Source organism: Schistocerca piceifrons, chromosome 5, assembly GCF_021461385.2.
Source record: "Schistocerca piceifrons isolate TAMUIC-IGC-003096 chromosome 5, iqSchPice1.1, whole genome shotgun sequence".
Classification (NCBI taxonomy): Eukaryota; Metazoa; Arthropoda; class Insecta; order Orthoptera; family Acrididae; genus Schistocerca; species Schistocerca piceifrons.
The window spans coordinates 322,972,646-322,986,789 of NC_060142.1; the positions used below are offsets into that span (position 1 = coordinate 322,972,646).

The following is a 14,144-nucleotide window of genomic DNA, read 5'->3' on the forward strand; positions in this document are numbered from 1 at the left end:
GGACATGATATCCTAGGATAGGCAGGGTCACCTGTGAAAGCAGTCATATCATATACCAGGTCTGCTGTAACTTCTGCAAGCATTTTATGGGGGCATAATCATCAACCAGCTGTCCATGTGAATGAATGGCTAGAGGCAAACTGGCCAAGAGTCGGATTGACAGGGCAGTGATGGAAGACACTGCTGATTACAACAAGATCGATTTCAGTGAGTGCTTCTGATCCTGTACAGTCGGAATTCCTTTCCCTAACACCAGTTTCTGTGAGTTATATAGACGGAGATCATCTTTGCAATACATCCTGTGAGCCCATAATCCTCGCACCAGTCTCAACTAGTCTCTGCCCCACAACCAACTCCATCCTTACTCCAGGACCCAAATTCAGTCATTCTGCACTCTCACTCTCCCTTCCACAATCTCCCTCTTCCTCTGTTCTGTATCCCCTTCACAATGCATTCCTCCGTGTCAGTTGCACTGTGCACAACTTCCCCTGCCTGTGACCAGAAGTAGCTCATTGGTGCCACATTCCTGTTCCATGCGTTTTCTGCTACTCTCTCTCTCCAGTCAAGCTCCAATGACAGCACAATATAGTCTGCTGGAACAATGTAGCCATGTGGTGTATTTGTATTTACGTATTCTATTAGCTCTGAAGTATTCATATGAAAGCTAACAACAGTTCAGTTTTGTTTATGTGCCTATTCACGACTTAATGCTTCAGTCTCATTTATGTGCCTATCAGCAACTCAACACCCCAGCTATGTGATGAGTTATTAACTTTGCTCCTTCCATTAAATATTTTACTTGTAAATTCAGGTTCTGCAAACATTATTATTAGACTCAAAATTTAAAATGGTTTTCCAAGAATTAAAGACCGTTTGTCATTTGTGACTATACGGACAAACCATAATGGGAGGTTGTGGGGCTTGGTAGTTTATTCAGTCTGACTGTGGCTGCTGTTGGAGGTGGATGCTGTGCTGCAGTCTCCCGTCAAATGTGAGGTGCATTCAGTTATTTGCTATCTTAATGTGGAGATCATCTTCCCAGTTGAAATTTGATGTCTGACAGGTGTTTATGGCTACATGATTAACCAGCATAATGGTAGGAAGTGGGTTGCTGAGTCCACGGGTGGTAGAACCAGTGTGTATAACAAGGAAGGAAGGGGAAGGAGGTCTTCAATTGGTGATGCATTGTTGAAGAAAAGAAAATTGAGCCTAAATTTCATGAAGAATGCTGTCTGACAGTTCAGGACCACTCAATTACAATTCCAGAAGCCAGCAGATCAACGATCCAAACCATTTTAACGAAAAAATTGGAGTACAGGCAATTGTGTGCTTGTTGGCTGTCGAAAATGTTGACAGAGGTTCACAAAGAAAATCGTGTGGGGAGCACACACAAATTTTCACACCATTTTGAAAGGAAATAAGATAAGCCTTTGAACTCAGTTATTACAGGTTATGAAACGGGCTTACCATCATACAAATGAGTCCAGAAGGCAATCAGTGACATGGTGCCACCCCAGTTCATCTCTCATCTGCAAATTTTGTCGGGCAGTCTCTGAAATGAAAATCATTGTCATTGTGTTTTGGGATTGAAAAAGAATTGTTCTCACCAAATTTTTTCTAAAGGGGGATGCAGTCAATGCTGATTGTTGTTGTGAAATGTTGAAGAAACTTCGAAGAGTGATACAAAACAAGCCCAGAGAGGGTTTGGGCAAGGGCATTTGTTTGTCGCATGACAGCATCGGACCCCATACAGCAGCTGTAACCACTGCTCTCCTGCAATCTTTCAAGTGAGATATCTTCAGCTATCCTGCTGATAGCTCTGACATGTCACCTAGTGATTTCTATCTCTTCCTTTGCCTAAAGAATCATTTGTCCAAAAAACACCTCTCAATTGATGAGGAAGTTCAGAAAGAGGTATCAAGCAGGTTGTGGTCTGCAGTGGAAGACTCTTTTGTCAAAGAAATCAAGGTCCTTGGTCTCTGACTCAGGAAGTGCATTGAATTAGTCAGGGATTATGTAGAACAATAGTGTAGCCATGTACAGATTTTATACAAATAAAATTTTCGTGATTTTTAAAATAAAAGTGCTATTCAGCGGTCAGCTAGCATCTTTTTATTAAGGTAATATTCCGAACTGAAATTCCAGGACTGTGTAGACCTCCTTAATCTCTAACATGTTATTTATTTTCTTATGATGTTGTGGTCAGAAACACCAAAATGTCATTAAATACATGTATGTTTTGTAAACAGTATAATGATTCTGGGCTGGTATCAAATTGTGCATATTTCATGCTGATGACAGGAGTCTTTGAGCTGAGACATATCATCCAGCTTAGACAAAACGTCCATGTGCAGAGTGAATGCTTGCCTGCCTTGCACTGTGGAGAGCATCAAGTGTATACACAAAATTGAACAGAAGATGACACCAAGTGGATGCACCTTAAGAGATAGTTCCTTGTGTTAAAGGCTTGCTGTTTTTTGTCGATGTGAACTGAAATAGAGCAGTTAGTAAACCTCAAAACTCTTCATTTTTCACATTATACCATGTAGCAGCATACGTGTATTGTTCGTCCATTTCCTCCATCCATCCGTCCACCCATCCATACAATTTATCATGGTGTTTCAAAGAGCTCATCAGGAAGGAGAAGCTTCTGAGGTCAAGTTATACATTACAGAAATTAAACCTGTATACTGTATAAACAATTAAATATGTCAACACTGTTGTATACCACTTACACTTGTGAAAGCTAAATTTAACATACTATAACTAGTGAGACAATACTTCTTTGGAAAAGACTGTGGTTTCCTGTTTACTATTGACAGGCCCCTGCTGTAAACAGTAAATATTGTGTGTGACTTCAGCTACTTCATCATAGATTTTGATTGGATAAGGATAGAGAGTGTGACTAAATACTACATCAATAACCAGATCATTTTCTCTGGTTGAAAATAAATCTAAGAATTTAGTTTAAGCGGTGGCAGAACACATACATAAGAGGTTGGGATTGTGCAAGCTTTCGGAGCTAGTGGCTTCTTCTTCAGCCAGTAGGGTTGAAGAGGGAGTAAGACGGATGGAGGAAAAGGACTGTAGAGGTCTAGGAAAAGAGGTAGATTTCGGGAAAGTCACCCAGAACTGCAGGTCAGGAGAGGCTTACCGCACGGGATGAGAAGGAAAGACTGACTGTTGGGGACTGCATCGGATGAGATTTCAAAACCTGAGAGCTTAAAGGTGGAAGACAGGATAATGTGCAAAACAGGGATTATTGCTTCAACATATGAGATTACTGCTTGAACTGCTTTATCTATCCAATTAAATTTTTTTGTCAAAAACTGATTGTTTTCGTTGTTGTAAGAATTTATTTTAAAATACATAAAATAAAAATGTATGACTCATTCCCACAGGAAGAACGATGGGAGACATTTCAGTAGTTGGTAATACATGTTGTGGGAAAGTACTTAGAGCCTTAATCTTTGTTAACATAGCACACGAAATAAAAGTAAAAAACCTAATGAGAACTTTAAATGATCAGAACCTTAAATGATCTAAGACTTGTTTCACTTACTTTATTTCAAAGGAGTAAATATGTTTGGACTTAAAATGGGCTGTAGTGCAGCAAACAGCCCATGTCTGCTTTAGAGGTTTCCTAGTAACAAAAATCCTGTTTAATTATGCATTTACAGACAAGAGCAATGTTTCTTAGGTCAATTTCAAGAACAGACTTGTTTAACTCAAGATGTTTTAATGAAACAACTGGAACTCATTTCTTGCCTAAATCCATTTTGTGACGGTAGTATTAAAGTCACTATAAAGATTTTTCGCTTTTTTATTGAAAATTAAGTGGTCCTGTTTATGATGCACATAACACTATGCAGCTCCTATGTGGTGTAAGGTATTTTCATGATTGATAATTATTAAAAGCTGAGGCAAATTTCTCAGAATATTATTGTTGTATCAGATGAAACACTTAATAAGTATTGCATATAATATTGATGTGGCATTGAGAACACAGTTCCCATTCCCCTCCTCTTCAAACCTTTCATTTCATTCTCATTGCCCTTGTCAGTTCAGCAACTACCACCATTGCTGTTGCTGTTATTACAACCACCACTAAAGTTAAGTTAAAACATGACACCATGACCATTTTGTAATGTGTTTATAATGTTATGTGAGCTACTGAACACTTACTTGGTTGACACAATAAATAAGATTTAAATGATGAATCTGTTGAAATGGACTGATTGAAAAGTTTGCCAATAGTGGATGATGATTTTTCTTTTTTTCCTCTTCAGGTTTTTGCTGTTTAAAATAAAGTTTCACACACTTTTTACACACTCACAAGTTTCACACATTTTTTTATTTTTATTTTCTCAGGGAAAGTATGTAGAAATTTTATTTGGAAATGGTGGCCAACCGGAAGGTGGACGTATATCTAACTTCTTACTTGAAAAGTCCAGAGTGACTACTCAAAATGCTGGTGAAAGGAATTTTCACATTTTTTATCAGCTATGTACTGGGGCTTCAAACAATATGAAACGTAAGTAAAATATTCGGCTTCTTCTTCTTGTTGTGCTACTGCCTTTGTCCCGCATTGTGCGCAGGTTCGGCGGGGTTAAATACCGATTTAGCATGGTTAATTTTAAGGGGTGACCGGATGCCCTTCCTGCTGCCACCCCATAACGCCCCCCCCCCCCCCCCTCCTGGGATGGAATTAGTGTACCCCAGCTGTCTGTGTCTAGTGTAAATCATGAAAGAATGCGAATATGTTTCAAATGTCTGCGAGTCGTGTAACTGAGGCGGGACGTGGGGGGCCAGCCCAGTATTCACCCAGTGGGATGTGGAAAACTGCCTAAAAACCACATCAAGGCTGGCTAGCACACCAGTCTTCGTCGTTAATCCGCTGGGCGGATTCGATCCGGGGCCGGTACGCCTACCTGAGTCCAGGAAGCAGCACATTACTATTTCAGCTAACCTGGTGGGTTGTACGTAAAATATTCAACTACTTCAATTAAACTCCAAGTTTTGACATAGATGTAACAGAGGTGTAGTTTGTGTACTTTGTGGAATAGAAAATTAACACCATGGTATGAAGCACACTCACATGCAGGTGAATTAAAAAGACAGTTGCTGTATTGGAGAAAGTGCTTTTGTTGTTATGGCAAATAGTATTGTACAATGTGTTATGCAACCTGACTAGAATGCCTCTAGACTTTGTATTAGCTACTGATGTGACAGTTGCTTGCAGGATAGATGAGACCTGCTATATCAGTGTATTTAATTGTGACCATGTCATCTGTTAGACACTACATTTTATATGGAGTTAGTTAGTTCCTATCACATACTGCCATGTCAAGGGTCCATCATGAACACCTTGTTTGGAAAGGCCCACCTAACATTAACACTGGAAACACCGCCCAAACCACAACAAACACTGAATAACCAATTCCACAGACTGAAAGTGAGGAGAGGGGCTGGTGGAATTGGTTAATACAAACCATTGAGAAATGCACAGAAGTATGATTTTCAACACATACAGGGTGTACATAAAGTGCGGGAACACTTTCAATTATTTATTGCACAAGAACTAAACATTATAAGATGTCATACATATCGCATTTTGAAGAGAAACTCTGAAAGGCTTTTTACAAACATTTGATATGCGAATCATGAGTGACCCGGCCAACGTCAATACAGTAATCGAACTTTTGGCATAGCCGTCCCAGCATGGCATCATCGACTGTGGCAGTCACTTTCTGTATTCTCTCCCAGAGCTCTGCTACATCACATGGTAGAGGCGGTACATACACCAGATCTTTAATCTGCCCCCACAGAAAAAAGCCACACGGAGTGAGATCTGGTGATCGGGGAGGCTATTTCATGAATCACTCTGCACCTGAACTCACCATGTTTGTGACTAGCACTGAATATTGGCAAATTACCAAACTACACTGTGGCAGTATATATGAAAAAAAAAAATCAGGATTTCTCTTCAAAATGTCATATGTATGATATCTGTACAATGCTTGGTACTAGTGCAATAAATAACTGAAAGTGCTCGTGGACTTTATGTACACCCAGTACTTATGTTTTTTTAAATGGAAACCTGTTAGTATTTTCAACACAACTGAATATAGAAACAAATACTTAATCAATACCATTTCTTACATTGTAAAATGTTAAGTACATCCTGAGTAATTTGTAACATGAGGTTGACACTAAAACCTCAGATGCTCAGTCGTGTGTTGTAACAAACAAGATCTGTAGGGGTATGTTTATGAAGACTATGATGTTTACGAGTTTGGCTGTCTCTGTCTCTGCATGTAGCACTTGCCGAATTAGTCTTTATACTCAGAATAACTGTAGTACACTGTTACCGGATGACTGTGATACTGTACTGTACACAAGTAAGAACAGAAGTGCGCACAGTAGGAACGTGAGAAGGTCGCAACTACAACAGTATGTACAGTGTTGTAAAAACTGTGAAAATGGTTTATTCTAATTCTGAAAAGGCACAGATGAAACACATCCATGGCGAGTGTAGACAGGGTGTATATGACCCAGGACAACCGGGAGATCCAGGAAAAACCCAGGAATTTTTTTAGAATTCCGGGAATTTTTCATTGTTTTAGTTTCCTGTTAAATTTTTGGAATTCTGATTGGTAGGAACCGATACTCTACTGTAACCCCCTACTGCAGAATAATACTTCAACAATAAAACATAAACGAGAGAAAAAAACAAAAAAACTTAAATTGCAGAGGAAATGCGCCATATACGACGACGACGACACAAAGCGCTCAGGCAAGCATCTGCCAACAGCAAAATGTGTCGAAGGCTTTAGGAAGACTATGCAATGCTTCATAACAACAATTTCCCTCCGATGAGCGTGAAGTCACAACTGTTTTACATTAGATTTGTTTTAGCAGTTACGAGCGGGCTCATGCGCATGTGCAGTTGAGTCGCGTTTGAGTAGTAGATTCTTCTGGCTGCAGGAATGTGGCTGTTGGCTGTGCAAGCAGTCGCAGCAAGCAGCTAGATGCTACTGGGAAAAGAGGGTGCCAAATTTGTATTCTTGAGGGGAAAAAAAAACTTGTTTCACAAAGCGACTAGCATCCATCACATGTTGGTCTATTGATTGTTCATATGATTTTGAAACGCAGTCCTGTTGATTTTTGAACACTAGAAATAAACTTTCCACAGGCAAAAGGGGATGGGGCTACACGAGCTCAGTGGAGTAAAGCTGAATCGATGAATAACAATTGATGTCTGATTATGTGGTTGATTGGGTTTGCGAATGATCAGCGTTGTTATAATTACTAGCGAAATCCATAGATTCAGAGTACCAGAATGGAAATAAACGACTAACAGGAATAACACGTGAGAAAGATTACGTATTATCTTCTCGGTGTATCCAAAAAAATGAAATTTTGACAGAAAATTTTAGGCCAGATTGCTGCACTAGCAAGGACCAGTTTTACAGTCCCCAGCTAGCAGCCGTTTAAGTTCTATTCTGGAAGTAACGTGGAAAACGTGTTGTAGGAACATGTAACAATGCCTAACCAGAGAATAATCGCCGGATAACTAAACCTGTGATTCTGGCAGAGTTAGTGAACAAATTTTGACAATGGCCGGGGTAGCTACAGAATTGATGATGACAAGATTGTTTGTTAGAACGAGAAATGAGAAGAAACAGGGACATCACACAAATTATGTAAGCATAAGAAGATTCCAAATTTATATAAAAATTTCATAATACTACTTTTCAATCTCATGCTTGAGAAATTGGTGCATAAGAATGAAATGTGAAACTGTTTCCTAACATAAAGCTTTTTGCTTGTAGTAGGCCTTATAGGCATTTGATATCAGTATTTCATGAATTATATTCTGTTGTGTTATAAAAACGACCATTTGTGCCAAATCAGTCTCGTTTATTTGATGTGTGTTACAAAATTGCTGCATATTAGAAAGGCCTATTTTGTTTTATCTAGCAGACAGTGACAAAATAGATGTAATCAGATCAAAAAACCACACCAGTCTTGGGTATTATTTGTATTAACACCTTTTTCAGTATTAGATAACGACATTTCGATTTTTCACATAGCAAAACATTTGACGAGCTTTGGTGAGGTAATAGATGCTTTTGCAGAAAGGAAAGCACGCCATGTAAAGCTGTAGCAAGATTAGAGAGAAAAAAATGCTAGGAGCTAAGGACTGAATAAATGTGTGCTTTCTTACTTGTCTCTTGTCTTTATTGGTTTTACGTCTCCTATATTTAATTTTATGTCACACAAAAAAGCAAGTTATTAGCTAATAAGCAATAAAGAGTGCAAATTTTCTGAAGAGTTCTTGTTCTCCCGATTACAAATAATCCAATTCGTTATTAATTGCGATTTTTTAAAAAAAGAGGGGCAGGCTGTCAAACTGGCCGACTGGGAGCAGGAGAAGCACCACAGGACATCTCAACTTCCACTTTCCTGATTATAGTTTGATGGCATCCATTACAAAATATACCCATTTCAATTTCACAGAGCGAAATACAGTGGCGTGCGGTAGAAGAATGCATTATGAAGAGGCGTGGCACTGCACTTTGGCACACTTAAGACCAAATAACACGTCTTACATTTCCTCGAACACGTATGTTTTATGTTTCAGACTTTTCAGAAAGATGTGCGCTACAAGGTGAACATATTTTTGAAAATTCAATTTTTTTTACTATTGACCTGGTGGTTAGCAAATGTCATAGATCTAGGGCTGATGCGCGGAGCAGTCTGAGTTATAGTGGGTAGTCTCCACGTGATCTGTGTCTACATTTAGGTATTTTGCTGTTTCCCCTTCGTTTACTCTCACGTCAAATTGAAAACAAAACGGATACCTGTGGCCGGGAGCTATCAAGCGAATTAAAATACATTCATATAATTACGGAAGACTAAAATATGTTTCTAGTTTCAGATTTTATTTTATTTCCACCTTTCTGATAGTCAAGCATTAATTGCCTTGCAGAGCAATGAAGTTATTTTTGTCTGTTTGCTAAAGAAATTTGTCTTTTATTAACCTTTTTTCGCAGAGGCAGTCAATGTATTTGAAACAAAATGTTTAATTCCACAGTACTGGCTAGTTTCAACTATTCGCTGCATTTCAGGTGCATGTTTTCATCTTCTAGCATGTATGGCATTATGCCATAATATAGAACCAAACACAGTACTGGTCTTCCAAGAAAATTTACATCCCGAAAACCACAGTGAGAAGCTTAATTTCAGGTCGAGGTCTACTGTATTGGGAATCTTCACATACGAATGTGCACTTCAAGTATGCACTTCAATTGCGCACATTTTAGTATGGTTCACGAAATTCTGATGCTCTTGGAGTATCCACTGATGTCGTTTCTTTTATGACATAATGTACGATCTTTCAGCGTTTTACGCGTACGCGCATACGGGCTTCCTACATCATGTTAGCTGCGCAAGTGTGGTGTTGCATGTTACCTGTGCTCTCTGGCAACTGCTGAAATGAACCTGTTTCTAATAAGTCGTGGGAAAATATTGCTAATGGTAGTTTGAAAAGCGTTACTTTCAAAGTAAATATCCTTTTACGTAAGTTGAACTATGTGCGAGAATGTACCATGAACTTCTTAAATCACAGAGCATTTGACTCTCATTTAAAAATCAACACTTTGATGATGAGCCATTTAGAAGAATTTCGAATCCTGAAGCTAGACATTTATGTCATTTTTAAAAATTTTACTGGCACGTGTGTGTGATACATCTTAAAGTGTAACACACGCAAAAAAGATCAACATTATATGCGAAAGCTTAGCTTCTCTTGCAGCTTATTAAACCTTAAAGACCAATATTATATGTGAAAGCTTTGCTTTTCTTGTAGCAACACCATGTATATTAATTTAAGCTATTAGCTTTCCCTGTTTTTGTGTCTGTGCTACTTAACAGTGATGTTGCTGTTGGCTGACTACATCACGTGTCCTAAGCTCTGAATATCTGCTGTCATCAGCTGGCAAGATCACGTGACATGAGCTATGACTGGCTTACAAAAGCACATCACAGTCTCGATTTCAATGATTCGGAAAGTAACATGCAGTGTTTGGTGGAATTCCAATGTATACTTTCGTAGTACGAAAATATGCAGTGTACATGTTGCTGCACATCATGCACAGTGTAAGTGTTGCTGCATATTTACAAAACGTGTCTTTTTCCCTGAGTTTCGTTTTCTAAAGTGCCGGGAAATTCTACGCCCATGTATAAAACCGTAACCATTCAAAGGATTGAGAAGTTTTGCAGTTCCGAGGGAAAAAATACTGTCACTTAACACGGAAAAAGTATGTTTTCACCCGGGAGAAAGTATATTTTTAACTGGGAAATCCAGGAAAAATCCGGGATTTTGTTTTTCCTTGTCCGCGTATACACCCTGGTAGACAAAATGCAGTTGCAGCCTGCAGGTTGTATGCAGAAAGGTACCTGAACAGATATCATCCAACGCGCTGCACATTTGAAAACATCTACACATAGTTGTATGCAACAGGTATGGTTGTAACACGCAAACGGGTCCATAACAAACCCATCATAGGAGAAGCAGGTGCAGTTTGTGTGTTAGCTGCTGTTGCCGTGAATCCACAAGAGTTCATGCGACATCGCTAGAGGCAGTGCGATGAGTCAAAGTAGTGTAATGTTCATACTTCATTGTTACAAATTTCACCCGTATCATGTGTCGCTGCATCAGCAATTACATTGAGATGACTTTAATAATCTAGTGAATTTCTGTCAGTGGGTATTAACAGAGAATGCGTTGCAGTTCTACCTATTCACCAATGAAGCAGGTTTCACAAGCCATGGTGCAGTGAATTTACGAAACATGCATTACTGGTCTGTGGACAATCCTCGCTGCCTTTGACAGGTAGAGTGACAGTGACCGTGGAATGTAAATGTATGGTGCGGAGTAATTGGCGACCATCTCATTGACTCTCACTTCCTTGAAGGCACCCAAACAGCTGCAAAATACATAGAGTTTCTACAAAATGATCTGCCAACATTGCTAGAAAATGTCCTGCTGGAAATGCATAGGCATATGTGGTATCAACATGATGGTGCTCTTGCATATTCTGTGATGAACACTAGGCTGACCCTTGACAGAATGTTTGCTGGGCATTTCATAGAACGTGGCGGATGCATAAATTGGCCAGCCTGTTCTCCTGATCTTACACCTTTAGACTTCTTTCTATGAGATATGTTAAAGGAGAACATGTACCGTGATTGCCTACAACCCTAGAGGATATGAAACATCGTATTGCGGCAGCCTGTGGCAATATTACACAGATGTACTGCGTTGTGTAAGATGTTGACTAAGCAGTAGATTGCAGATGTGTGCAGCAAGTGATGGGCACAACTTTTAACATTTATTGGCCTGAAATGTAAGGACACACTCTTTCACATTCTGTAATTGAAAACAAAAAACAAATTTGTAAGTTTAACTACATTCTCATGTTAATGTACTTTCCTTCTAACAAATCAGTGCCCTATAGTATTCTTCAGAGAAAAAGACTAATAAAAATGTTTGCATGTGGACATAACGTGCTGTTCATGTCTCTTCCGTACTTACTTTACACCACTGTTCTTTTCGTATCTCTAATTAATTCAGTTCTCTCTGATACAAATGACTGAACTACTGAGGAGTTATTCAAGTGTCAGCTTTATGTTACAATTACTCTTAATGTAATTAAACATTTTACAGTGAAACAAAGGGCATAGATTAAGTTTTTTTTTCTATTTTCAGTTGTGCTATAAATAATAACAGGTTTTCATTAAAAAAATGTAAGTACATGTTGAAAATCATATTTCTGTGCATTTCTCAACGGTTTGTATTAACCAGTTACACCAGCCCCTCTCCCCACTTTCAGTCTGCAGAATTGGTTATGCAGTGTTTGTTGTGGTTTGGGAGGTGTTTCCAGAGTTAATTTTAGGTGACTCACCCAGTGTACATATTCACAAAAATTCCAAATTACTATCCCAATTAGAAAAGAGGGATGATCAAAACATTGGTGAATCATGCTAAAAGAATCTGCGAATGGCAATCCATGGAGAAAGAGCTTGATCACTTAAGAACTATGTTCAAAAGAAACGGCTACTCAGGTGAATAAGGCCCCATATACTAAAAGATGTGGGGTTTCTAATGAAAAAAAAAAAATACTAGTAAGGGGAAGTTTTCCTCCAAAACAACTAAAGGGGAAGTTTTCCTCCTGTTCATGTAAGTCACAGACAGCACCAGCAGAGTACTAATAAGGGAACCTCCCCATCGCACGCCTCTCAGATTTAGTTATAAATTGGCACAGTGGATAGGCCTTGAAAAACTGAACACAGGTCAATCAAGAAAAAAGGAAGAAGTTGTATGGAACTATGAAAAAAATAAGCAAAATATACAAAATGAGTAGTCCATACGCTAGATAGGCAACATCAAGGACAGTGTGAGCTCAGGACCGCTGTGGTCCCGTGGTTAGCGTGAGCAGCTGTGGAACGAGAGGTCCTTGGTTCAAGTCTTCCCTCGAGTGAAAAGTTTATTTTCACAAAGTTATGATCTGTCCGTTCGTTCATTGACACCTCTGTTCACTGTAATAAGTTTAGTGTCTGTGTTTTGCCACTGCACCACAAAACAGTGCGATTAGTAGATGAAGGGACGTGCCTCTCCAATGGGAACCGAAAACATTTGATCGCAAGGTCATAGGTCAACTGATTTCTCTACAGGAAAACACGTCTGATTTATTCTATACGACGGCATGTGTGTCACATGACAGAAATATGTTGTCAACCCACCTAACTTGTACACTTGGCAAATGGGTAAAAAGATTCTTCTACCTTGCCCGAATTAGGTTTTCTTGTGGATGTGATAATCACCCCCCCCAACAAAGTGATGAAAACATAAGAGTTTGTCACATAAACTGCAACAAATGAATGCAACAGTTTCACAGTCGCACAGTTTTCCCTGTGCTCTGTCAAAACATATGTTTTTCACGTTTTCAAAGTTGTCCGTGTGTAGACCGTCAAATCCTGCAAATGTCCAAGCAAATCTGAACATGTCCATGAATTTTGGAGAGCGAAGTTGATTATGTGTGAGTGCCTGAACTTTGATAATTGTCTGAAAATAAAAAATTAAACTTTTCACTCGAGGGAAGACTTGAACCAAGGACCTCTCATTCTGCAGCTGCTCATGCTAACCACGGGACCACGGCGCTCCTGAGCTCACGCTGTCCTTGATGTTGCCTATCTTGTGCATGGACTACTCAGTTTGTATATTTTGCTTATTTTTTTCATAGTTCCACACAACTTCTTCCTGTTTTATCGATTGATCTGTGTTCAGTTTTTCAAGGCCTGTGCCAACTTATAACTAAATCTGAGGGGGGTACGTTGGGGAGGTTCCCTTGTAAGAAGACACAATATGCCACAGTGTTCAAACCAACAACAAAGGCCTGTGATTACTTGAACACTGCAAAGCACTGCAAAGGACCTATACCTCCCACTCAACCACAACAGAAATATATAAAAATCCTTGCATATGGTCTCAAGTGTACATAGTAACTACAAAGGAACACGAGTAATTGTCGGCTGGGAAACGTGGATAAATCTCTAATAGTACTGTTTCCAGGAACACTGCAAATTCTATGGTTTAGTCAATATCCACTCATTACTATGCTAGAATGTACAGAGAGGATGCAGAAATTCAAAAGCAAAAAAACAACTTTAACAGAAAAGGAGGAGTATTGAAATTAGCCAAGTTGTATGCTTTAGTGCTAAACGAAGCAAACAATGCCATCTCTTGTCCAGATCACATGTCAAATAATTCTGTGATCTTATGCAACAGTCTGACGATGTTACAAATTGACAGTTTGGCGTGCTGAGCTTGTTTAACTTTGAAACTGACATCTGAGTGTTAATAGCTTCTGGTGATGTGCATTAGGAGACGAAATGTTAGGTACAGAAATGCGGGTTGAACCATGGCCTAATGCCCGTAAAACAGAAATCACCCAGGGTGCAAATACCAGCCGAGGAAGCCTGCATTGCGTGACCACGTGAGGTTCAGGTGACATGGTAGATTCCTGCAGGCATAGTCTACAGTGACAAAAGTCATATGCATGAATATCATGGATACA

The 14,144-nt window shown here is 39.2% G+C and overlaps 1 protein-coding gene across 1 annotated transcript in view; it reads left to right on the plus strand.

Moving 5' to 3' along the window:
* Positions 1-14,144, plus strand: part of LOC124797926 (unconventional myosin-Ie-like) — a 365,871-nt gene that overhangs the window by 44,566 nt on the left and 307,161 nt on the right. Inside the window, exon 6 of the mRNA XM_047261058.1 lies at positions 4,372-4,534. Within this exon, the coding sequence (XP_047117014.1) occupies positions 4,372-4,534 (163 nt within the window). The remainder of the gene's footprint in view (positions 1-4,371; positions 4,535-14,144) is intronic.